We start from the raw sequence: 25560 nt of genomic DNA on the forward strand, positions 1-25560 counted from the left end.
AGACTCAATAAGAATCGAATTTCTGATGTGCTTCCAGGTAAGGCACACCCACACAAGCAGTACATTTAATATGCTACATACATATATATTAAATGCTGAGCCGTAAAAATGACTTTAAGAACATTTCAAATTAAATTCTCCAAACAGCCGGATAAGTGCTTTTTGCCCTGATGAGGGCACCTTTGAAGAGCATTCGCACCTCAACTAATAAAATGTAATCAAAAAGGTCGATGCCCACATTTAGCCACAGCTCTTAACTAGTTTTTAATATCGTCTCAAGTGCAGGCGTTGTTGCCTCTGCTGCGGCGAGAGTATTCGTAGGTCGAGACTACCCCAATATATGTTGACTGGACGATTTCTATTGCTTGTTTGATTCTTCTATGAATTTGTTATGTGCGTTTCGTATAACGGAAATATAATCGTAGCCCCAAAAATTAAGCCAAGCCTATGTTGGGCTGGGTCTGCCAAGAGGGGAGGGGGCGCGGGTTTTGGCTATAAGCTGGAATGTGTCCAAATACTTTTACTGCTGTGGCATTTAATAAGCCAGCTGTTTGGCAATTGGTGTTTTCATGTCAATGCAGTCGCATGAAATTATTTTCTTGTGCTTTTGTTTCCGGTTGGTTTTTTGAATTTGTTTCCTTTTTCGGGCTCGAGAATTATGTTGCGAAAGTAAAAGCGTTGACGTATTTGCGTGTTAATTGCGACAAGAACTCATATATTCGCAGCATTCCGCTTGAGTTGTTTTCAGAGATCAAAGGCCAGGGCCAGAAATTTCAATAGGCTTGGCTAATAAATATATTTATGCAAATGAATTCCCTTTAATTTTGACTGTTGCAACAATTGGCAGCACGCTGTTCTGGCTGCCCGTGACGTCTTGATTTATGCAAACGGAATTATTTTTATTACGTATACGCAACGTCAACGCTGCGTATGAGTGATTTCACAGCATGCCTAATTCTATAGAACCAGCCACGCTTAAGGGTCGCAGTCTGGGAACGTGCGAAACACCAGCACATCAGCTAAACTCAATTCATATGTGAAAAACATGAGACGCTGCTAATTGCACGACTCGCAAATACCCTGTAAATCAGCTGCAAACTTACCAGCTCTGAGATATACACTGTATACATACTTAAAGGCCTTAAGTGGCCTTTTACTTTTGTTTATTGTATGAAAAGCTTATGGGCTTTTTATACCCTTCCTCGGCGTTTGTGAACAGGGTAGGACCAGTCCTGACACAACATGAATTTGCAAACATGGTGTTGAAATAAGGTAGTTTGAGCTGCGAATGCAGGCAATTTAATTTATCAAGGCCTAAAATAAGCCAAAGCAATTCTGAGAACCTATAGCCTCAAGTGCTGTGTGCCAAGAACCTGACTTAAGAGCAGTAAAATCTGTTTTTTCAATAATCCCAAGGCGGTTAGCCCATGCCTGTAAAAAGAAACATTTGCCGCAAACAAATTAGGTTTCACTCCCAATATCATTTTTTAAGGTAAAACAATTTTTTAAAACTGGAAATGGTTTTTCAAATAGAAGATTTTTGTATGAAAATCCGTGTTAATAATGGTAATAATACATTGTATTTGTGTTTTATTTAAATTTCTTATTTATAAACAATTTTGCTAGCGACCATTTACATTAAAATCCGCATAAAATCAGCATCGAATTGTAGTTTTGTTTTATTTATATTTAGTTTGTGTTTTTGTTTTTGTTTTTTTAATAAATGTAAGCAACAATATTTCTATAGACTACAAAATGGAATGTTTTTTTGTTGATTTACAGCCTCGATTGCCAGTCTGGTAATTAATGCAAATCCTGATTTCATTTCATATTTTTATTGCTATTTTTCACGCTCTTTTTTATTGTCATTGCAACAAGAGCTCAAATAGTTGAAGGCCAAATGGTGTAAAATGTCACCCTAAAAAATATGTGTAAATTGTATAAATTTCAGAAGAAAAAATGGTTGCAACAAAATCAGAATGAATATTAATTAGCAATCGGGGCACACATAACATTCATTGCGCCATTAATAAATAAATCAATAAATAATAATAATAATAATAATAATAAATAAGAGAGTAACAATTAAATTAGACTTAAATAGGTTTAAATAATTCGGATATTCACAGTTCGATTTAACAAGGAATTGTTGACTCAAAAGATTTGATTGTACTCAATGCAGCTGCCGCTGCCGCTGCAATTTATCACTTCGCCGGCATATTGCACTGTGGATAGAGGCTGTGGCAATCCTTTTGATCCTGTCCATCCCGGGCAGCCTGTATGAGTCGATAGAAGCGACGCACTGCCTCATTCGCATGCGTTACGGGTTCCAATTCGCTCGTCTCTCTGCGCCAGACAAAGAGAATAGAAAGAAAAAACAGTATGAATGAAAGGAAAATGGAAAATTGCGTTAATTCAATTAATTTTGGTAGAGCAGTCAGCAACTCGACTAATTAACTTTGCCGCATCGAAAGTAAACTTTCTCTTGCCATTCTGATGAAAGAAACCTTTGCTTACTTTTCAGCTCCGGCTCCGGCCCAGGCACGTGTCCTCGTGCCTGTGTGCGTGCGGTAGAAAAAAAAAAGAAGCAAACTTAAACAGCCTCGATTTTCACACCAAGCCCGCCCGCTCTCAAGTTGGTTTTTGGTCTCACAAAATGCCATTGGGCATTGTAGTTTTGGCTTTTTAGCTTTGAGGCCTCGATAGCTATGCGTACCGAATCCTCGGCAAGCCAGACAACGCGTTGCCGTGGCTAATGGATTTTCTGCCTCTGCTGCTAATGATTCAAACGAACTTTGAGTTCATATGCTGCCCGAACAAGTAACTGAAATGTTTCCAGTTGTGGCCAAATTACGAGCTCAGTCGGCAGACGTGCTCAGACAGACACACACACACACTGCTTGGCAAATCGTTACAGACATTTCCATAAAATGAATGTCAGTTCATGTTTTCTATGGAATTCACTTGAAATTTCATTAAAAACAATTCTTAAGATTCTCGCATTTCAATGTCAAAGTGAAGCAGCATTTTATTTAGTTGCCAGCCATTGTGGAAGGTATTCTAATTTTGGCACCAATTTGACAAAAGGCATGTCAAATTTTTGACCAGGACTGAGGGAAAATTTCTGTATTGCCTGCGCCCTTTTCTGCCTTATGAAATATAATCTGTACAGTTTTACAGTTGGGATTTTACCTTTCTAATAAATATGTGTTTGATTGAAGATAAACGAATTAAAACGTTTTGTAACCGGAATTATAATTTATACTTATTTTCCATGAAACAAACCGAATTAGTAGAATAAAGAAAAGCCGAACATTAACAGGAAATCAACCAAATTGAAAAAGAAAACAAGTAAGAGTGTTTTAGTCGGGAGTGCCCGACTAGGAGATACCCTGAAACTTCGACCAACACCAAATGCTCTCGCTAGGGGGTGGAAGGGGCGAAGGTTGCTTGAAAATTAAAGATACTTGATCTGTAGATACAATTCCAATTGGAATCTATGAGATTTGCACAAAGCCACGATTTTCAATATCGATTTTTATCGACAAGCGGCAAGTTGTCAATTATCGGAAGCAATTTCTTACTGCGCGAGTAAACTTGACCTATGTTCAAGATGTCTATGTTTCTAGCTCTAGTAAGTTCTGAGATCCTTGCGTTAATACATACGGACGGACGGACATGGCTGAGAATATATATACTTTTGCACAAATACATTATACATTTTATAGCAATTTTGACTGGGTTCAAATTCAAGTAATTTGAGAAGTTTCTTTCTAAATAGAATAGTTGTTAAATAACAACTATTCAATTTATATTAAATTAAAATAATACATAATTAAAATTATATGCTTTATTTAATCTAATTAATAATTCAATAAATATGAATATATATTTAATTTAATTTTATGCGAATTGAATAGCTATTAAGAATTTGACTCCTTGACTCCCAATCTTAGTTCTCAGATGGAAAAAATCGGGTTCAAGAACCGTAAACTTTAGTTGGGCTCTCAGAGGGAATTGATTTTAAATGTTGACATTCAATATTTAACAGCCTTTTTGTGGAAATGAGACGACGTATTGTTGGCATTAGGACAATCGAGCCACCAATAAGCAAGTACTTTGTTTTTATAAAAGAAATTAAATAAATTAATTTGGAAAGGGTTTTAAATTTCCAAAAATGTGTATAAGTTCTTGATTTCAATACTTGAGTATATAAAGTTAATTAATAATTAGTTATATATTTAATTACATGGAAATTTGCCTTAAAATCTTTTAGACAGACACAATTTTGTTAGAACTTCATGCCTCGCAGCTCTAATAAGCAAGTCGCAAGGGTTTTCTTGGAAACTTATAAGGGACAAAATGAAAATGAGGGATGCCCAAACTGAAATGTAAATATTTACATTAAAAGAAATGTTGAAAATTGACTAGACAAAAGTCAATTAATATGTTGCCTTCATTTAAGTCGTTCGCTTTGGAATATTTCTAATAGCTTAGAGAGATATTAAATTAAATTAGCAAAAACATTGTCTTGGCCAATTTTAGTTGTGGTAATCGCTCAAGTTGAAGCCTTAAAGCTTGGGGCTTGCTCAGCTGCCGCCCATCGTAATAGATAAGCAATTTCTGGAGTTGCTCCTAAAAGCTATTGCCACTTTAAAACTTATTCTCTCTGTCTCTCTCGTCTTTGGCAGCTATTTTAATTAATTTCCTAGCTGAGGCCATTGTCTTGGCCTGCAATGGCCCCCTCAGCCCCCACTCCCGTCTTGGCCCAGTTCGCGGTTAGCTTTTGTCTTTGGCTCAATTTCTGTTGTTTCTTGTTGTCTGTTTTATTTCTGTTGTTTGAATCCTCCAGTGCGTCTGATAAGATTATTGAACGCACTTGGGGCATTTAATTAATGATGTGTCATTAACATAAATACTCATAAATCACACAATGCGTCCCGCTTTTCCCCTTCCATTTTCCAGCTGCCCCTGGTGGTATGCAACAATCTTGCCGCTGTCAAAATCACAATTCCTTATTTGTTGTTAAATGTCAACAAACGTATCAACAAATTTTACGTTGACAATTCACATTCATTGTCTGTGCCATGTGGCTGCGCCTAGATATCAATTTAAACGAAACAAGGCCAGCTACAAAAGCCACATTAAATGCAAGTACGACTAGGAGATACCCCCTACTCCGCATCGAGTGCTCTGAATTTTACCTTGTCTGCTTCGCAATGTAAAACGATTGTCTTTTTCATTAATGTATCTGCTATAATATTCCAGATAAACTAGGTCTGATACTCCACACTTATCGACAAGCTGTCGATAATTTTAAGTGACAGTCTATCGCCGAGAAACCACCATTTATAGATTCTACAAACTATGATCTTTGAGTATCAATTTCAGACTTGCGCAAATATAATATATTCCATTCATATGTATAGGGTATAAAATGCAAAAAGCTAATAGCTCAGATTGTGATGATGGACAGTAATATATGCTTTGTCCGGGCTTTTAGCAGAAATTCATATGAATTATGAACAAAATATTGTATTGTACTTTTGTTAAACACAAGCTATTTATATATTCAAGTGTTTTTTATACTCAGTTGTCTCCTTGATCATAAGGAATATATAAGTATAATTTTAATAGGCAGCTACAGCATTCGCATATATTTTTAGAAACATCTCGTATTTTAGATTGATCTTTATGTGATTTCTGGCTGACATACAAAATTGTAATGCTCAAGCTCGCAAAGTTCTTGAGTTCTATGAGGTCAAGCAAAAAGATAGCTGAATAGGTAGGAGTCTCAAGTGTGGAGGCTGTTGATGCCAGAATATACATAAGTTCAGTTTGGAAATATGTTGATCAGTGTGTTCAGATAAGTGCCCAGTGCACATACCCCTTGTCATGACGTTTACAGGGTATACATATTATGAATATATCTGGCCTGTGGCACGCATGAATGCATCGCCGTTGGCAGTTGACCGTCGTTAGTCAATTATGAGAGTGCGGTGCGTGTGGGTGGCGCCCGTTGACGCGCTCTTTGACGCCGCGGCAAGCTGGCAGCTTTCCGCTTGGCTGACCGAGTGCAGTGCAGTGCAACGTGCAGCACGAAGAAGAAGAAGAAGCTGAAGCAACAGTGACAAATGTTGCACAGACTTATGTGAGTAGGCGCACTTTCTTTGCCTTCACGCTGATGCCCATTGATTGAAAAGTCTTGTCAGCTGCTCGTCCCGTTCGTTATGCGACGTTTCGTTATGGTTCGAGTCTAAAGTTTTCACCTCAAGGGAAAACTTGCCAAATGCCAGAATGTGATGCGGCGTGACACTTTGACTGGCTGGCAGTAAAATTTGTCTTGCAACTATTAGAGCACAAAGTGTGCCCAAAAGAGCCCAACTGCATTCATAACACTTGACGCACTAATGGAGCTGACAGGTTTGGGCAACTAAGCCAAGTCGTGAACCGATTTACATGATTTACGTACCGACTGAGCTCGGCGGAGATGAAGTTGCTGTGCGGACTGTATGTGGCCGGATCCTTGTACATGCTGCAGACGATGCGCTCCTTGCACAGTTCATTCTTGACGCCCAGCTGTTCGATGATTTTGTCGATCTTCAACAATATGGGACTGTAGAACGGATCGTAGTTGAGCGGATAAAGCGGCTGTAAATATAAATCGAAATAAAATTAAGAGTCGTTCAAGGGCTGCGCTTGTCCACTTTCAAACCTGTCCATCCTGCACGAAAGGCTGATGCTCCAGAATTTGCTGCTGCTGTTGAATCAGACGCTGCTCCGCCTGTATGCGTATGGCCTCCTTCAGCTGTGCAGCCAGCTCTGGCTGTAAAAAGAAAAAAACGAGTGTTAAAAGGCTTGACAAATCGATTAGCATACGAATTACTACAGCTTTTAGCCACAGCATGGGTTGCTCAATAATTAACCGGATATCAGGGGCAAGTTTTATTAAAAGTTGTGAGAGATCTAGAGGCTACTTTCCAAAAATATCTATTTGTGATATAATATTATAATATCTTTCATATGTAACTCTAATCAAGAGTCGAAGCCCAGGCTAGTGTATGGATTGTCTTGGTCATAGTACACAATTTATTTCTAAATTAAACTTTTTATAAGATCAGATCTGATTGGATCTTTGAAATAGATATACTCCTATCGGAACTGTTCGTTGAGCAATATTTATATATAGGCTGCATAATAATTCAGTCTCTGATAAATACTATAGAAAAGTAGTTAAGAACTGATCGATACTTTTCAAATATAACCTATGCCTCAGCTAAAACATATCTTCCTATACTAATTTGCATGTAAAAGAAGTGAGAAGCTTATTCTGATATTCTCTTTAGCTAATCACGTAATGTTTTGAAGAACTAATAATTACTTTATGCAATTATTTAGAGATGGAAAACTAAGTTATATAACTTGACTTAACTTGATTTACTTTAAAATTAAGTGAAAACGAGAAGGAAAGAAGAGGACAGATTAAAATAGAGAGAAGTTGGAGAAGCTGGACAATTGCAGCTACTATGTCCAGCTCATAAAGACCAATAAACACATATAAACTTCCTCATAGAGTTAAGTTCAAGGCATTTCGCACCAGACCTGAACAGTATATAAATATATTTTAATAATAAGCATTTAGAGTTTTCTGCCTAACTTATCTAAAGAGACAACAGCTGTTTAAATATTTTTGGGCACATCTTAGCGCTAAATGCACTTTTAACATCAGCTAATTGCATGTGCATATGCTTAACTGCATTGGCGACCCACGAAATGGGCGGCCAGGTGTGGACAAGAGTGGTTGGCATACTTTCTCAACGCACTGTCGCCATCAACAACAACGGCAAGACTGTCAGGTCGGGTCGCCCAGCGGGCAAATTGTGGGATATTTGTGAAATGTGCACTCATTTAATTAAGCCCAACAGCAACGGATTTTGCAATTCAGTTGGCAGTGCGTTGGCCCTTGTCAAAGTGCATTTTAATTATGGCTTAGTTAACGTCAGGCCAGGTTTCTCGCCGCTTGGCCCACATGTCTAGTAAGACGCTACTTGAAAGTGAAAACTGCCAGCTGACCCAGTGCAGCTAAGCAAAATATGTGCATAGCACTTGACAGTCGGACGACAATGCAATTTGCAAAGAGACACTAAGCAGGGTCTATCGCCGGCTGACAGTCTGCCATTCGAGCTGGGCACAAATAAACGTTTGTAACTAGGAAAAACTATTTACACATTAAGAAAAGTGTCAATAAACACTTAAAGCCCAGACGTTGTTGCACTTGTCTGCAAGTGAAACTTCAGCTGCCTGATTGACTGATTGATTATGTTGTCCCACAGCTGCAGCCTGCCACACCTCCTCCGCTGCCGCCAGACTTTGCGAGAAAAGCCATCTCTCAATCATCCGCAATGCTAGCTGGGAGTAATTATGCATTTAAAACTTGTCATTATTATGCCCTTACAGCTGGTTACGAAATGAAGAAGGGTCTTAAGCGCTTAAGCACATTATATATTTGGCAACTAATTAGCTACGTTCTGTGTGTGTGTGCGTTTGTTTCAAAGACATCCCCATTCAACTTGGCATTGATTAAACGTCTGCATATATATTTATGCATTTCGGGTAGATTTACAGGAGCTAAAAACACCAAGCTTGGAATATAGGTTCTTGCTTAATATTGACAGATTACAAATATATCACTTTTCGGATACCTCCTTAGATTCTCATTATAATTGAAAAAAAATTAATTTCTTAGAGTTTTGGCCTTGCGCTTCGGTATGCATAAACTTATTTATGCCATATTTAATCCTTGAAAATTTCATAGCGATTGGACTATAAACTCCGCAAGACTGCATTTCTCATATAGTCTGGCGTAAGGGAAGAGCTATTGACTTTTCTCAGCTACATTTCAATACCTGCTGTTTATTTTCAACAGGTAACTAAACGACAATCTTTTTAGAATATTCAATGTTCGGTTTTGGTTTTAAAGCTCGTTTATGCGACTTCTGTGCAATTGGCATGTGCCAAACTTTATGCAATATTCTCTCGCGCACATCCATCAGAGTCAGCTTAAGAATTAATTAACTATGTTGCCACATGCTGTGGCAGCTATACGCACCGAAAGTTGTTGTTCCAGTTGTTGTTGCTGTAGTTGTTGTATTTGTTGCTGGTTGTTGTTCCGCGCTGGTTCGTATTGCGCCGCAAATTTCGCAGCGGCTGTTAGGCCTGGTCCATGTCCTGGTCCGTGTCCTGGTCCTGGTCCTGGTCCAGGTCCGGGTGCTGGTCCCTGTCCCGGCGCTGCGACATATACCGGACTGTGCTGTCCGAATGCCGGCCTTGAGCTGCAAATGGCATTCAATATGGAAATGCGTATGTTAATGCGAGTTAACAAATTTCTAATTGTTTGTTGTTTGCTTTTGGCCACATTCAAAATGGTTAAAAGGGGTAAACGGATTGTGTGTGAATGAGGCAGCTCCAAGCCCAAAAAGTGTATATAATCTCTGTTAAATTCATGGGCAGGTCCGTCCGTCTCGAAAACTTAAAACAGCTGCAGAAATATATCTATTCTCTTATACAATATGAACAGCAAGTTATTATTTTCTTCCGATAAATTATGTTATTTAATATATCGATAAAAATATATTATGAGGATCGTAAAGTATAGGCAGTTTTTTAGAGATATAGCCTTGGGCCTTGCTATGCACGCATATTTCGATATCATATTTATGATCTGAAAATTTCGTAAGGATCGGTTCATGAATACCCAAGTTATTTGGGACAGTATTTGGCTAAATGTGGGGAAGAAGCAGGAGCATAGCTGTTGCTTGTGTGCGTGCATATATGTGTGTTTCTGTGTATGTATGTGTAGAAGAAAGCCGGCAGCTTTGAGCTGGGTATAGGGCACCTGCTAGTCGTGCACAACCGTCTAGAGCAGCCTCATTTGTTGTTTGCTTTTATTGTGTTTACAAATTTGAATTTCGATTTGCGTTTGCAGTGGGTTAGCTACGAATTTTAGGTAATTACAGTGTTTATTCAGTTAAGTGGGTGTGAGTATGAGTGTGTGTGTGTGTGCGCGTGTGTGTGCGTGTGTGCGTGCCTTGTTTGGGCAGTTGATACCTTTGTTTGTCCAGGTTTTGATATTTATTTAAACTCTGACTAGAGGCTTGTGCCTTTTGATGACTGATCTGTTGTTGTTGTTGCAGCTGCAGTTGTTGTTGTTGCGTGGGCGGCCTCTGTTGCTGGTTGTGCGGCCAACGTTGTTGTTGTTGTTGTTGTAGTTGTGTGGGCGGCTTGGTGTGTGTCTGTGTGGTGCCCAAGCCCCAGGCATGCAGCTCGTTTGCATCGTTTGTTGTGTGCGGCTTAAAGTAATTCGCATTATCGCCGACTTGTGCAACGCGATTTATATCGCCAATGTATCTGAACGTGATGAAGTAGTGGTTGCAAATGTGATGTGAGTGTGTGCGTGTAGTTGTGTGTGTGTGTTTAGAGACAGACATTTAACAGAGTTGAACACAGAATATGATTTGAATGCCGCAACTTACTCAGAGCCTAGACCGGGACCGCTGTTCTCCCAGGCGCCTTCGAAGTGCTCCAGTCCTGGCCCGGGGCCGTAGGTCTCGTGGACGGGCGCGCCATGCAGATAGGCCGAGGGATGTCCCTTGGGCGGATGCGTGTAGATGATTTCCGGCACCGAATGATGCTCACCGCTATGCCAAGGCGGCACCACCTGCGAGAGAGAGAGAGAGGGAGAGAGTGGGAGGGAGAGGGATGACAATAAAGTTGGCACTTAAATTGTACGAGCTGCCTTCTTAAGTAGCATTAAGGTACATTACTCGCTTTTTTTTTTGGACATATTTATTGGGGCTTTTTTTTTTTTTTTAATTTTTTTGTTCGGCTGCCCTTTGTGTGCTTGCCACCTATTTATAGCTTCGCACTCCAACAGATGCGCATTATTTTGGTTCGACGAGTGCTCGAGTTTGATTTCGGTCCAGTTCAATGACTTTTAAATTGTCGTAAATAATAAATACGCGCTCGGTTGCCGAGATATGCGACCAAAAGCAACCATTGCCAGACACAGTTGAATATACATTCTTTTTGGCTGTGAACTCTGTTTGCCTGATTTTTACCCTCTACACAATAGAACAACTCTGGAAAGGCATGTCAAGCTCTTCGAAATAGGAGTTGAAGAATTCGTCCTTAAATTTCATGCTCATTAAATTTCACGCTAAGCTAAGATTTGAGCCGGCGAGCTCACATGTTACTCAGGCACGTTACAAAGCACATTCATGTTCTTTTATACAAACTTTGACCAATGTTTTTCCCCACTTGGAGTGCGAAAGACCCTTAGTTGCCGCTTTCAGTCACTCAAAAGGCAGTTTCCTTAAAGTCTCTTGTTATTCGTCCTGCGTGTTAATCACCAGACAGACAGACAGACAGAAGAGTCAAGGGCATTTGGTAGTCGAGCAGCCTCGTCTATCCACATGCTTGTTTACATGCGCAGCTCGTTTTCTCCATAATTTGTGTCATATATTTCAGTTTTTAGTTGCTTCACGTGTGTGTGAAGGACACACACACACACACACAGGATTTTTGCCAACTCTTGGCAGAGGCGAATAAGAAAAATGGTGACAATTTTTGGCACATCACTAACAGATGACAGGCGCCTCGAATTACGACAGGCAAACTTTGGGCGCAAAAGCTGAGTTATATATGAGCACTGTAATATGACGAAGGCGTCATAGCATAATTTAATTTATGAATACCAGAGTTTTCTCTGTACGCAGCCGAAATCACGTGGCTATGAGCTTAAATCGCGCGAAATATTAAAGCTGCGACAAGAAAGCTGATGGGAATGGTTTTTTTTTTAATTAAATGAACAGTGCAAGCGCGAGTGTTTATAACGGATTATAAAAGGTTAGAGAAAATGCCTAAGGAGTTGGTTTAAGGGATGATTATTCTATGCAATTTGAAGGTTATGTGGAAAAAGCTGATGTGGCTATGGACTTAAAGCTTGAAGGGGTATTAAAGCTGCGACAAAAGAGCTTTATTCTAAAAAGGGGCTTTTATTAAATTAACAACGCAAATGTGATTTTATATAACAGATTATAAAAGGTTATGAATTGCCTCAAGGGACGAATTAATTCTATGCAACTTTTAGGTTATGTGAAATAGACTAATGTGGCTATGAGCTTAAAGCTCGCAATAGTATTGAAGCTGAATGCCAATGTCAGTTTATACAATAGATTATAAAAGGTTAGAAAATATGTCAAAGGCATTAATATTAAAGCTTAGAGAAAACGTTTTAACAGTTGCAGATTCTAGGAAATATTGAGATTATGTTGCAGATTGAGGTTAAGCAGCATTTTGCTGATTGAGTTTTCCCGTCAGCAGCACTGAAAGTGCGAGTTTCCTTTCAAATTATTGCACTCCAATAAACATTTAATAGTCCTACAATGATTAAGACCAGTTTTGCTCGTAAAAACCAGATGTGTAGACTGTCTAAGCTCTTTCACCTATAGCTATGGATCGTTTAAGCCATCAATATATGAATGAGGCAGACTCATAAGCTAGACTTCCAAAGTATCTTAACAGTTATTAAAGTCTAAAGCAATTGACTGACTTAAATTCCAGCCAGCCGGGTGAACAAACGGTCGCAGACTCATGCTTATCTTGAAAGTTGAAGCTTCCAATTATCTAGGCTTATTGTCATATTTACAGCGCCACAAATTTGTACTACGCATTCATATGACGGATATGTGAGCTGAGTTTGAGTGCGACTGCGTTCGAGTGTCTGTTCGTGAGTGGGTCTCTAATCCTTGCCAGCGACAGAATTTAATTTGAGCTATGAATGAATAACAGGATTTCATTTGATGAAATGTCAAGCTGTTATCTCTATGGAATTTCGCTGTGCATGTGTGTGTGTGTGTGCGTGTGTGTGTGTGAGGGTGTGAGTGTGTGGCACATCTTTAAGTTGAACCCGGCGCCTGTTTCGAGTTCCTTGACATTTTTGGTAGCTAAATTCAATTAGCCAAAATTCGGTTTCCATGCATTAGACATATGTCATGTACTTGTTTAATTGCCTCTGAAGAGCTCTGCGGGGGCGTGTGTGTACAGTAATCAAAATGGGCGCGTCCGCATAAATAAAATAAATGACAGCAAAACAAAAACAAAGAAACTATATTGCTTAAGGCAGGCATGTTCGATAAGGAGATACCCTGTACCCCGGGCGGAGCTATCGCTAAAATCATGTTAGCTCTTTTCTCTGTACATATACACGCACAAAAGATACAGACAGGCACACACACATGCTGCTGTTGTTCTTCTTCTTTACTTGACCCCACTCTATAAGAACGATGTTCCCGATTAACTCCGATTTCTTTCAAATTTGGAATGCATAAATATGCCATCCAATTGTGATAATAATACCAAAGAACAAGCTTCTATCTACAACAATTCTTTTGTTTTTTTTTTCGAATCAATAGCGTATGGGGGGTAATTCAAAGAAGTGAAATGTTATTTTGATCTGTGTATATGAGAGCAACATGATATGCTCAATAACAAGATTTCGATTACGATTGTTATCGATCGCATGGAAGCATGCAAGTTATCGATAATTTATAACAAGCTAGTTCTGCGTGAGCTACGTTCAAAGTCCTCAGATCTTATAGAGTCTGAGATCGATGTGTTCCCTTAAATGGACAGACAGACGGAGAGGCTGTTCCCGGAACTTAAGACCTTCCTCTGCCTATTAGACACAATTGCATAGATTATACCCATTTTATCGCTTAACAATGAGTTCAGGGTATAAAGAAATGAAATTCAGTATATTTTTGTTGAGAATAATGAAATTCCAGCCTCTGGAAACCGAAAACAAAAAAATAAAAATCGTGGGCGGCACGATTAATAAGAAAATCAAATGATAAAAGAAAGGGAGACAAAGAGAGTCAGAAAGAGAGAGAGAGAGAGAGAGAATTTCTCTCTTTTTAAGTACCTACCGTGTGATGATGATTGATCAGATGATGATGATGATGGTATTTGGTGCCATGATAGGATTGCTGGTAGTAGGAGCACAGCTTGAAGAGATGCGTCAAGGCCGGAAAGAGGAAGAGCAGGAACTTGAGCAACAGCTTCTTGGCGGCCCCAACGCCAATCACAATGGGCAGCAACCAGAATAACTTGATCTTGATGATCTTAATAATGAGCACCAATGCAATAAATGACAGCAGCAATTTGTTGCGTAGAAATTTGTCTAAGGAAACGAAAGTTGAAATCGATTAATAAAAATGTGTTTTATTTTTATTTTTCCTTCCGAAAGCGCACTTTCTGCAATTTCTGGTCCAGTATGGCAAGTTTTTAAGATTCGTGCTGGTTGGAATAAATAAAATAAATACATTACTTACGTATCTTCTTCTTGATCATGGCACCGGCGAGACGCGCCTGGACGAGCTGCTTGGGTATCAGCTCCAGCTTGGCAATGACCCCATTGCCTTCAATGGAGCGCGGGGAGATGCGAAATGTGGCTCCATTGAAAACGATCTCGGGCAGATCCACTTCCACATCATGTGTCATGGCAAATTTGATTGTTTTGCCGTACAGTGCATTGGACACTTCCTCGATGGGGCTTTCCGGGCTGGCTGCAGGTGTACAGGTGAAAAGAGAAAAGCTAGTTGAGTGAAAATCATGTGCGAAAACTTAACTGACAGTTCTATGCTAATGAAAGTTGTCTAAAGATCGAAAATACTTGCTGCTTGCATAATACCAACTGTTGTCTTGGCTGAAAAAATTATTGGCTAAAGAAGAAATCAGCTGCTCGGCGCCGTGACTCACGTCGCATGCGAGTCGCGTTTTATATTTCTCTCCACTCAAAATACGTTGAAATCAAATCAAAATGCGGCAAGTGAAAGTTGGGAGTGTGAACGTGCCAAGCAAATGGTAAACAAAACGCATGCAAAGAATCGAATGCCGAACGAGATGTGAAAAAGTTTCCACCAAAAAACCGAAAAGCCGAGAAAAAACTAAACCAGCCAAACGAAAGCGAAATGAACCAAGGGCTCTTACATAAGTTCCACACATATATTTAAATAATAGAGCATTCAACTAATTAAGAATTGGGTACACTTAGCGAAAAAATCGGCTAAAAAGCAAATCAATTTCAAAGCACCTTGCTCTTCAAATTTCAAATACATTACTTTTCGTCATGACTTAAAAAAAAAGAAAATTTATTTTTACTTATTTTAAGAGTTTTCATACTCGAAATAAGCGTTAGACGTTTCTGGGCTAGAATACTCTCACTTTGGGATAAGCAAAAATATAATTATTAAACTTCATTAATTGCCAAGACATACTTTTGAAGTAAAGCAAAAAAGAAAAAAAGTCTTAAATTAAGCACAAAATGCTTATTCGCAGACTTTTCATACTCGATAATATTGCTGGAAATGACTGCTTAAGTCTTTAATTGAGGCATTTTGTAAAAAAACGATTAATTATTCGTACCGTCTTCAAATGTCCAGTGCTTTTCTCAAATACTCTTAAAAGAAGTTTCTATCCTATTAAAAGCGCTTTTTATTTATTAATTTACACACTTGAAATAAGCTTAAACGCATTCTTATTGCTGTCAAGTCTACAATGAAGTATTATCTTTGCTATTACAACTTTTTTTAATTTCATAATTTTGTTGCCAACTTAAGAGTTCCATCTTCAGTCTTAAGGCTTTTACTTGTTCTGACTAGAAGGTACTTGATTTTTTTGCTGAGTGTATGCAAAGCTAACTCGAGACTTACCGGAACGCGCCTCATTTGCGGTCTCCTCTGGCTGCTGCTCCGGCTCGTATTGCACTTGATTCCTGTAGAACTTCAGGCGCTGCGTGATATTCACATCCTGCGTATCCAGGGCGCCATCCAAATAGCTGTAGACGTTCTTCTGGAAGCAGGACATGTCCGGCTTCAGGTAGCAGTCGCGTATGAGCCCATCCCAGAGCTCGTTGCCGCTGGAGAAACGTCGCGCCAAGCGCAGCAGCAGCGAATCGCTTCCGTTCAGCCGCTGCGACCTTGTCGCATTCACAATGGGCCGCCAATCCTCTCCAGCTGTTGTCGTTGTCGGCGTCGTCTCTCCTTCTGCAGCTGCTGTCTCTGTGGTCGTTTCAGGTGTTAAAGGTGTTGTGGAGAGCTGGCTTTCATTCGCATTGACTAGGCTGGCGCACTGGATTAGGCAGAGGAGCGCGGCCAGCAGCAGCAGCAGCCAATGCGGACGGCATTTGTTCGACTTGTTATTGGCCATGTTGGGGCGATTTCTATTGCAACGCCGCCGCCGCCGCGTTGAGGATGTGCACTGGCTCTCACTTCTTGGCCAATTAAGGCTGGCGCAGTTTTTTCTATTTGTTGCAGGGTCTTGCATTTTCAATTTGCAAACACCTTTGACAACTTAGCGGCCAATTGGCGCTGTCTTGAACTATTTGACTGTGGCCAATTAACTGGGCCAAAAAGGGGCCAAACAATCGACAACAACTGTTGCCGCCAGACAATTTGTTGTTCCGCACAAAACCCGATTAACACGCAAACACAATTATTATTATTGCTAAATTGTAGAATTGATTTTCACAAATATTTTTGGCCAGTGCGTGGCACGCGCAACTTGGCTTGCTTTCTTTTTTTTAATGTATTGTATATTGTAATTTCTGTTGTTGTTTCGTCGCGCTGTTTGCAATTTCGCTGCTGCATTTAGCACATTTTCTATTTGTTTTACCAAATTCAATTTCAACAGTGGCCCAGCTTGTCGCGGTCAGCTGCAATTACCTCATTTGTGCGCTAGACACGCCTACGGCCTAACGGTTGCCGCGTATTTATTTGAACAATGCCTCGAAATTCACTTTAAACGCGTGCGCATGCGTGCGCGTCTGACCGACAACTGACTCAGTCGCTCGCAATGCCAGTCAAGTTCATGGCGCGGCTTAGCTGCCGGCTATCCCACTCTCTCTCTCAGTCTCTCTCTCGTGCTCAACTTTCGTTCAGTTGCGCGCTTCGTTCAGTTTCTGCATTGCATTGACTGCGTCTGCTGTAGCGGTTGCTGCTTCTTCTTTTGAACGCGGAATTGCTTACTTTAAATTCTTCCGCAGCGCTAACTGTAGTCGCTTCTCTCTGTTGTTGCCTGCTTCGTTGTGTGTTGTTGTTGTTGTTGTTGTTGTTGTCAGAAAGTTGTTTCAGCTTTGTTTACATTTTCCAGTTATTTGTGATTGTTTCAAGAGCAGTTTGTCCGCTTATTAGACGCTCTTGCTGACGGCCAAGCGCGCTTTTCACGGCCTTTTCAGATTCGCCTGGAACGTGTTTTTCCTATAAAGGCAAAAAATGTTGTGAGTGGTTTTCGGAAATGACATATATCTATATAATAGGCCAGTATGTCACGGGGGTGTTCGAACTAAATTGACATGGTTAACGGGCTGGGCAAGAGTATATGCTAGACGAGTTCAAATATTTAAATATCTCCGAACTCGAATCAATTTTCTATTTTTACTCCGAAACATGGGCTAGTCTAAGCAGCAGGTTTTCTTAATGGAATCCAATGGCAAATACCGTTATTGGCATATTGGCAGCTTATAGACACATCTTCCGCTTTCTTGTAGACACATCTTCCACTTGTTTTGCTTACTTCATCATACACTCAGAGAAACAACTAGAAGTTTTTAAAATCAACAGTTCTTTAACTCAGCATCTAAACTTAAGTACAGTTATCAATCTCCAAAATATTGTTCTCTTCTTGAATTTGTATTAGTTTGATTTCATTTTTATTATATTTATTTTTAAGCTTTTTGTTTAAAATGAGGATGCTTCATACTTAATTTAGGATGGCTTGGAATAAACTCTTATTTAATATAATAATAAAGGTAATGCAATAATCAAGAGTGTGGTTTTTTTTCTGAGTGTACGTGCACCATGACCTATGTCGGTTCTTATTGATTGAGCTTTCCTGTTAATATTTTAATTTAGACTTATTACGCACAACTTAATTGTCTTTGCATATTTAACCTCCACACACAGTCACACATACACACACACACACATGTGATTTATGCTCAGATGTAATCGACCGCATCGTTTATAACGTCTCCTATCGGAAAATCAATTACATTAAATTACGCACACAGCTGCAGACAGCATTATATGTTATGTCAATAATGTGCATATACACTCACACTTACACACACACACACATATGTTTATTTTATAATGTGCGGCGGCCACGAGGCGTATGCGCAATGTTATCAACGACATGTGTTTCGAGTTGCAGCTGCGATTGCGTTTATGTCTGTTCGTATTAAATACACATTCTTTATGAATTACCGCTGCGCAACTTATGCAATCAAACACGAAATGGCCATAAACCATTTCAGCCAAAATGTCATCAAAATAATGGCCAACAAACAAGTTTCGGGCGCACAGAACAGCCCAAGTACGAGACGCTAGTTCGCGTTACGTATGCGAGCAGTTGCATGTTTTTGATGCCCTTCCCGAGGGCATTGTGATTTTATTAAGAAATGTGAAGCAGACATCCACGACTCCATAGAGTATACAAAGTCTTGATCAGTACGAACGAGTATATATGCCAGATTCGGACAGATCGGTGCACTCTATCATATGGGAATTATATCAAAAACCATTTTGATTCTTTCTTGGAAACCTAACTTTATCAGTATCAGACCACTATATCATATAGCTGCTATAGGCACGATCGATCGAAAATTAGGGTTTTTAATAAGCGGTCTTTTTACTTTTTAATATATGCTATCTAGTCCAAGCCTGGCATATATGAGTATTGCCATGCATTCCACTTGAGAGTCAAGAAACCACAAGATCTCCTCAACAATTACGAGCTTCACAATTCAACTCACATAGCTGCAAACCTACGTAACTCACAAATCAGCAAGAGTATTTAATCTTCGGCGTGGCGACGCCAGCTCAGTTCAGTTTTTTGTTAGCGTTTAATTTCGTTTGGTCTAGCGGCTAACGGTTGGTGGTCTAAGCCAAGAGCGGTCAGCGTGGTTCAAAGTTCAAAGCTAAACTAGAACATTGCGTCATGGTTATATAAGCTGTCTTATTTTAAGCTGGTTATAAATTGACGTAGTCCGTGTCTTTGGCTTTCACTTGATACAACTGATTGCTCTGGCAGAGTGATTTAATGAGATCTTTCATAATGGCACTTGGCTGGCAAAATGGCCAAAATGCTGGCATATTTTTAATTTGGTAACAAGCTTTCGCTTTGCGCTTTGGCGGACATTGAGATATTTTATTGCATTTTTATGTGACAATTTTTTTTCTTTGCCGAGCAGACAGCGCAACAACAACAACAACAACAAAAGCAACTACAACAAGTACAGCAGCAACAGCTGCAGCTACAGAATCCAAGTGCCTGTCGCTTGTCGAGTCTGGCTTCACATGTTTTTACTGCTTGTTATATAAAATCTTTAAGATTGTTAGATAGCTGAAACTTTATCTCTGTTAATCTTGCCAGCTTAATGTATCAAATTGTGTTTATTTAGTTATATATTTTTTTAAATAACTTAACCAACTTTCAGTTTCAGCGTTAATCGCATGTTCGGCGCTTGAATCTAATAGATTTTTAATTTCACTTTGTGCGTGTGTATCTTTCAGTTCGTCTATCTTTCAGTCTGTCCGTTTGTCTGTCTGTCTGTGGCAATTTGTAAGGCGATCGCGTCTAGCGTGCAAATATTTTGATAAACTGTAGCTAACTTATTTTCTGTTTATTTAATACCCTAAACGAATCGAATTTGCTTCGCAAAGGGTATGCTGAGTTTGTGGAGGTATATGTAACAGGCGGATGGATGAATCTGCGAGCACACGAAATATGCTAACTGTAAAAGCTATAGATAGGACATTTGATATAGTATATATGATATGGTATATATGAAAATACTGCAGCACGTGCTTATAGTTCTTTTCGGTATCTTCTATTATTTTCTTATAATATCGATGAATTTTGATTGTAAGCTTATCTCGAGGAACATAGCCCCAAATTACACCAAACTTGCCATAATGGTTCTTGTATAGCATACAGAGACTGAGAATATTTATTTTTAGAGTATCTCTACCCATTTCCCACAAAACTTTCATTTCTTTGGGTAGTTGGGTACCATATTTAGGTTCTGGAAGAAGCTTCGAATACTTGTTAAGGCAGCTCGGCTCAGGGTTTAGTCTACCTCGTAGTCGGGAATGCCCGATTCGAGCACTCTCCCTTTTTTTAAGTTGTTGTCTGTTTGCATTTAAGAGAAATCTAGCTTAGAGGTAAGCGACTGCAAAAGCGAATTCACTTTCGTTGCGGTTAGCCAACCCGACTTACTAATGGCTTATTAAGCCACAAATAGATTGGCTTAATTTTTACGAGCACATTTATGTGCAGGCGAGTGCAACGCATTTAATGTGGATTCGCAGTTAAAAGTATTCCCCATCTTTTATTGTTTTTTGTGTTGTTTTGTTTGTTCGATAAGTGAAGCCAAACGGCAAAAACGTGTTAATAAACCGACCATAAAAACCAACAGGCGACACAGTTCGCACATTCCCAATGTCAATCTACTGTGGCCATACACTTGCTCAGAGGGGGTGGTATGCTACCTGAAGCGGGAAGGGAGGGAGGGAGGGGCGTGGTATTAAAACAATATCAGAAGAGACGCACTTGGAATCAATTTAGTGTATATACGAACAAATGTATGGCATTTATATGCTCAATATTCTAAGCCGAATTGAGAATTGATTTTCTCCATTTTCAACTATAAATGGGAAAAATAAGATGCAAATTTAGTTCTTCGATGATATATCTTTGTTTTGTTGCTATTTATTAACTCTGTTTGAGTATGTGCGTAAATATGAGTGCATGTATGTATATGTTATATTTGTGCATGTATTTTGTATGCATGTTTGTGTGTACGTATGCATGCATGAATGTGTGTATGTATGTATGAATTTGGTTTTTGTATGCTTGTATGCATTTATTTATGTGTGTGTGCACGTATGTATGTATGTATGTATGTATGAATGTATGTATAAACGTATGTATGCATATATTTATGTATGTATATATATATGTATGCATGTCTATATGCATGTTAGTATGTATGTGCATATGTACGTGTATATGTGTATGTTTGTGTATATGGATGCATGTGTATTGATTTTTGTATGTATGTATGTCTGTATGCAAATACATGATGGTGTAAGTGTGTAAATGTGTAAGTATGTTTGCATGAATTAATATATCTTTGTTTGAATGCATGTTTGTTCGCATGTATATGCATGTATCTATCTATGCTCATATGCAAGACCAAGTTTACCTCTAGCGCCGTTGCAAATGAAAAAGAAATATTCTTAGATAATTCCCTACTACGCGATTCTCATGAATTCAAGTAAGTCTCATAGACTTTACTCAACAATGAAGGGGGCGGCGTCTTGAACAATGAAGAAGGCGGTTTCAACTATGAAAGAGTGGCTGTAGCTTTGACGGAGGCGTCATCAATTATTACATAATCTTTTGCTATTAAATAAACATAAGAACAATTACAATCGCATGCATGCATTTTGGCTTGCATGTATTTGAATACATACATGTATGTTTCTATATGATCCGAAAGCTAACAAAATCATTTCTATAAATATTGCGCTATTATGCGATTCTCACTAATTTACGTAAGTTTGCTTTTTTTTAGCCAATTAACATTATCTCTTTCCGTTCTTTCAGCGATGTGTTTCTATAAAAGTTCGTCTCCGTCAACTGATAGCAGACGATTAAATAATCATGCGTGTGAATTTACAGGTAAGTACGTAATTACAAATATATACTTATTAGCGGGTATACCCCGGCCTTGCCCGTATAAAAATGTATTCAATAAGTCATAATGTAGAGCTTTAAATATAAGTTTGATGTAATTTCGAACAATGCCTAAAACAAGAGCATTGTTTTTAGATTTAGATGTCAAACTGATCTAGAGGCCAAACCATGAACAAATTCGAATGAGATTTGACCGAGTGGGAAATTTTAACCTATATGTAGTATATTTGAGGGTACCATTTTCACATGAATTTTGACCAAGATTGATGTTGCCAGACTTAGATGACAAATTGATCCTTTCTAATAATACTCTGCATCGTTTCCAAGCATTTTGCTGGTCGAGTTTTCTCAAAACTCTTACTTGTTTTGAGTTGAAGTTAAGGAAAAGAAAAACGTGTTTGTTTAAATTGTAAATTAAGAGCTCGAACCGGCCAAAACATCAATTGAACATAATTGTGAAGCTAATCGGACAAAACGCGAACGAACGGCCTTTCCGTTGAAAAGTGTGGAGCATGTGTGAAATTTTTGATAAGTTCTTCGAAAATGAGCTTAAAACTGACCTGTCAGTCAGTTAGGGCAGAAGTGAAGGTTTATTTAACTTAACTTTAAAGTATACCCAGTGAAGGTTAACTAACTCATATATATGCGAATTTCCTGTATTGCAGCGAATCGAAATGCGCCCCACATATATATTTTTTTGCTTTTTGCTGCCAATTGCATGCATGTTGCCTGAACATGACACTTGCCCCTCGTGGATACAAGGCCCATCTTAAACTTGTGCTGGTCTCTGAATGCTGCAACCATTTGAAATGCAGCTTCATGCCAGACAAGGCTCCAGAGTATAAGCGACAGTCGCCCGAATGCTGCCACAAAGTAGGCCAATCTAAATTGGGCACAGGTTCACACCTTGGTAGCAGGTGAAAAGGCGCAGCTTATCCCTGGTTTTGTCCTTGACTTAGCCCGATTGGGGGCCAGATAAGTTGCTGGCAAAACCTCATGTGCCTGGCAGCTTGGCGGGGCCTTTGTCGCTCGAATTAGGATGTTGGGATGAATTTTGTTTACGACTCAACTTGGCCGAGACCTAGTTCATATATATAGTTATTTATATAAATAGATATGTGTCATTTGTTGAATTGTAACTAACTTTTGGCATGACAAGTGAAATATGTTTTGGCGTTAAACATGGCTTGAGGCATAAACTCTATGTAAATACTGATTAGTGTTTAACAACAAAATACTGAATGGCATGCCGGCAGCTTATAGCCTGGCTAATTGCTAGAATAATGTGCACGCTTTATTGTTGTTGTTGTTGTTGTTGTTATTGTTGTTGTTGGTTGGGTATTAGAGCATTACTGCGATGCTCAGCTGGCTTGAGCTAATAACTCAAGCGAGCGTAGAACGACAATGAAATTCTGGCAGTCAGAACTTTAATTAAGTGTATGCAGACATGTGTGGTGGCAAGCCGCATGCTACATGCCACATTTGGGGGCAAGACCAAAAGTTTCACTTTTACATGCGCATTGCTCGTAATTTGCGCTGGAGAAATGCAGCGACAAAAAAGCGGGCTAACAGGTTTATGTCTTCTTGTTGTTGTTGTTGTTGTTGCACAGCGGAAAGGCCAGGTTGTTTTTTTTTTTAATAGGCCGCCGGACGTCAGCCTTGGCCCCGCAGGCAGCTGCTGTTTTTTTTTGGCTAGTCATGCAGTCAGTTGGCCGGTTGCAGTCAAAACTGGGTCAAATGTTTGCATATTGTCTTTTACTTACAGCTACAGTTGCAGTTATTAACTTTTGATTGTGTGGCAATCACACACACACACACACAATCACACACACGCGCTTATCAATTAACGCATTCTTCTAACTCGCGCTTTTGCTCTTGCGTGACGTCTAATTAACAACAATTGATGCTGCTGTTGTTTTAATAGTTACTTTCGCTTGCTTGCACTGCAAATGGCAACAAATTTCACGAACTTCATATTAAGAATTAATCTTGTCAAATTACTAGCGACGGCCTCTTTCACTTTTACAGTCTGGCCTTTTTTCTTCAGATTTATCTCGTGGTTGTTTTTTTTTTCACACGCACAACGCGACGAATGGTTGTATGTCGGCAACTGTTGAGCACAAACTGAATCGAGTTGCCAGCCGCATCGAACCGGGTTCCAGCTACCAGATGTGGCCAACATTGGGTGCTAGCGATTCGGCTTATAGGGCCATAGCCGCAACAGATAGCTCAATTTAAAGTCGCCTAAAAGTATGCTGCAAAATTTTTAACATGATTTTAAGTTATTATTTTATGTTTAGTTTAAGTTGAAACGGATTTGGATTTAACGGATTTGGATCACTGTTACTTGATAAACTTACTCGGCTTAAATAAATCATATTTAAAAATCAATTGTATATAAAATCTGCCTGCAGCTTGTCTGTCTGTGGGTCTATAAACTATTGTCAAAACAATCAAATCAAATCAAATCTTAAAACATTTGAATAACTTTAAGCAATTAAATCAAGAAATGTTAACGAAAAGGATACTAGAATATCTTCAACACGTCAAAGATTTAATATCCTTGTAGATATTTGTTTGACATTTGATGTGATAATAGTAAAGGTCGCAAATGTAAAGATCGCAACACATAGCTATCCGATGTTGATAAGATTTTGTATATACCATATGTAGGGAGCAAAGTGAAACCTATATCTCCCGAGTTTGCTTAAAATACCTTAAATAAAAAAGTTTTCCATACAAGAACCTTCCTTTCGACCGATGTACTGCCTGGAAATAGAAAGCCGAATCTATGCAAAGTTTGAATACGGTAGCCTTAAAAATGAGAGACCAGACTCGAAACAGACAGACAGACAGACATGGCTGTATCATCCTAATAAATATATACCTTAATGACTCGGATATGTCTCCTTCTATGCGTTTCACATTAAACGAGAAAATTGTGACAACCTCTGTAAGGGTATTTAAACTGTTATATTGCTAGTTGATTAGAGCCAGAGACCGCTCGCTTATTGGCCCGACGCTCAAGCACCTAAGTCAGGTGCAAGCTCATGACGTCACCTTTGCAAATCCCACTTATTTGACTGCTTTTTTAACTCCTACTACGAGATGGAATATTTTAAGCCCCGACATTTCGTTTAAGGAAGCATTCTAGGTATTACGACATTGATAAGTCCGTGCAGACAAAGTCTTGTATTTCTACAGGTTAAAACTATAGGATATAGTCATAAGCTATAAGCCCAATATCAAGGTAATACTCAATTCATACACCGCCTGCGATTTGAGGAGAGATTGTTGTTCGCCAAGTGCATTTTTTTCAAATATTATATTGCATTAAATAACTTTCACTGCTTTACAGACAATAATTAATCAAAAATGAAATGAGCTATGAAATGGAAAATTAAATTTCAAAATTCTGGCTTTACACCTAAATCGATTTTCCTAAAGGTTGGCTCCGTTGGGTTTGTGGCTGGTGCTGCGGTTGTGGTTGTTGTGCCTAGTTTTTGCATCCATTTTCTTTTTAAGAAATTCTTGAATCTAAGCATAGCAATGGATGGCGTTTCCTCTTTGGTCTCAAATGCAAAGTTCTTGGTAGGAAGCTGCGTCTGTGTCTCTACGCCATTTGTGTTGATTTGTTCCGCTTTGGCGGATGTCGTCGGTTCAGCAGGATTTTTTATTTCAGACTCCTCTGCTGTGCATAACCATGACACACTCAGCAGTAGAAGTAGAGCTAAAGTTGAC

General features: G+C 39.1%; 1 protein-coding gene across 2 annotated transcripts; it reads right to left on the minus strand.

The window, feature by feature from the left end:
- Window positions 1–1561: 1561 nt before the first annotated feature.
- On the minus strand, window positions 1562–23944 carry LOC115764034. 2 transcript variants are annotated; one of them, XM_030706870.1, is made up of 9 exons: window positions 23583–23937; window positions 15771–17315; window positions 14391–14624; window positions 13986–14239; window positions 10533–10717; window positions 9110–9332; window positions 6716–6826; window positions 6473–6651; window positions 1562–2346 (listed from the first exon to the last, which is right to left on the minus strand). In XM_030706870.1, the coding sequence occupies exons 2-9, from the start codon at window positions 16381–16383 to the stop codon at window positions 2205–2207; spliced, it is 1941 nt and encodes a 646-aa protein (XP_030562730.1). In that variant the 5' UTR covers window positions 16384–17315; window positions 23583–23937; the 3' UTR covers window positions 1562–2204. The 2 variants fall into 2 exon arrangements, with proteins under 2 accessions (XP_030562730.1, XP_030562731.1); XM_030706871.1 differs by lacking the exon at window positions 1562–2346 and adding an exon at window positions 3926–4384 and having other exon boundaries at window positions 23583–23944.
- Window positions 23945–25560: the final 1616 nt, after the last annotated feature.

Source organism: Drosophila novamexicana, unplaced genomic scaffold, assembly GCF_003285875.2.
Source record: "Drosophila novamexicana strain 15010-1031.04,08,12 unplaced genomic scaffold, DnovRS2.1 tig00000817-arrow-arrow-pilon, whole genome shotgun sequence".
NCBI lineage: Eukaryota > Metazoa > Arthropoda > Insecta > Diptera > Drosophilidae > Drosophila > Drosophila novamexicana.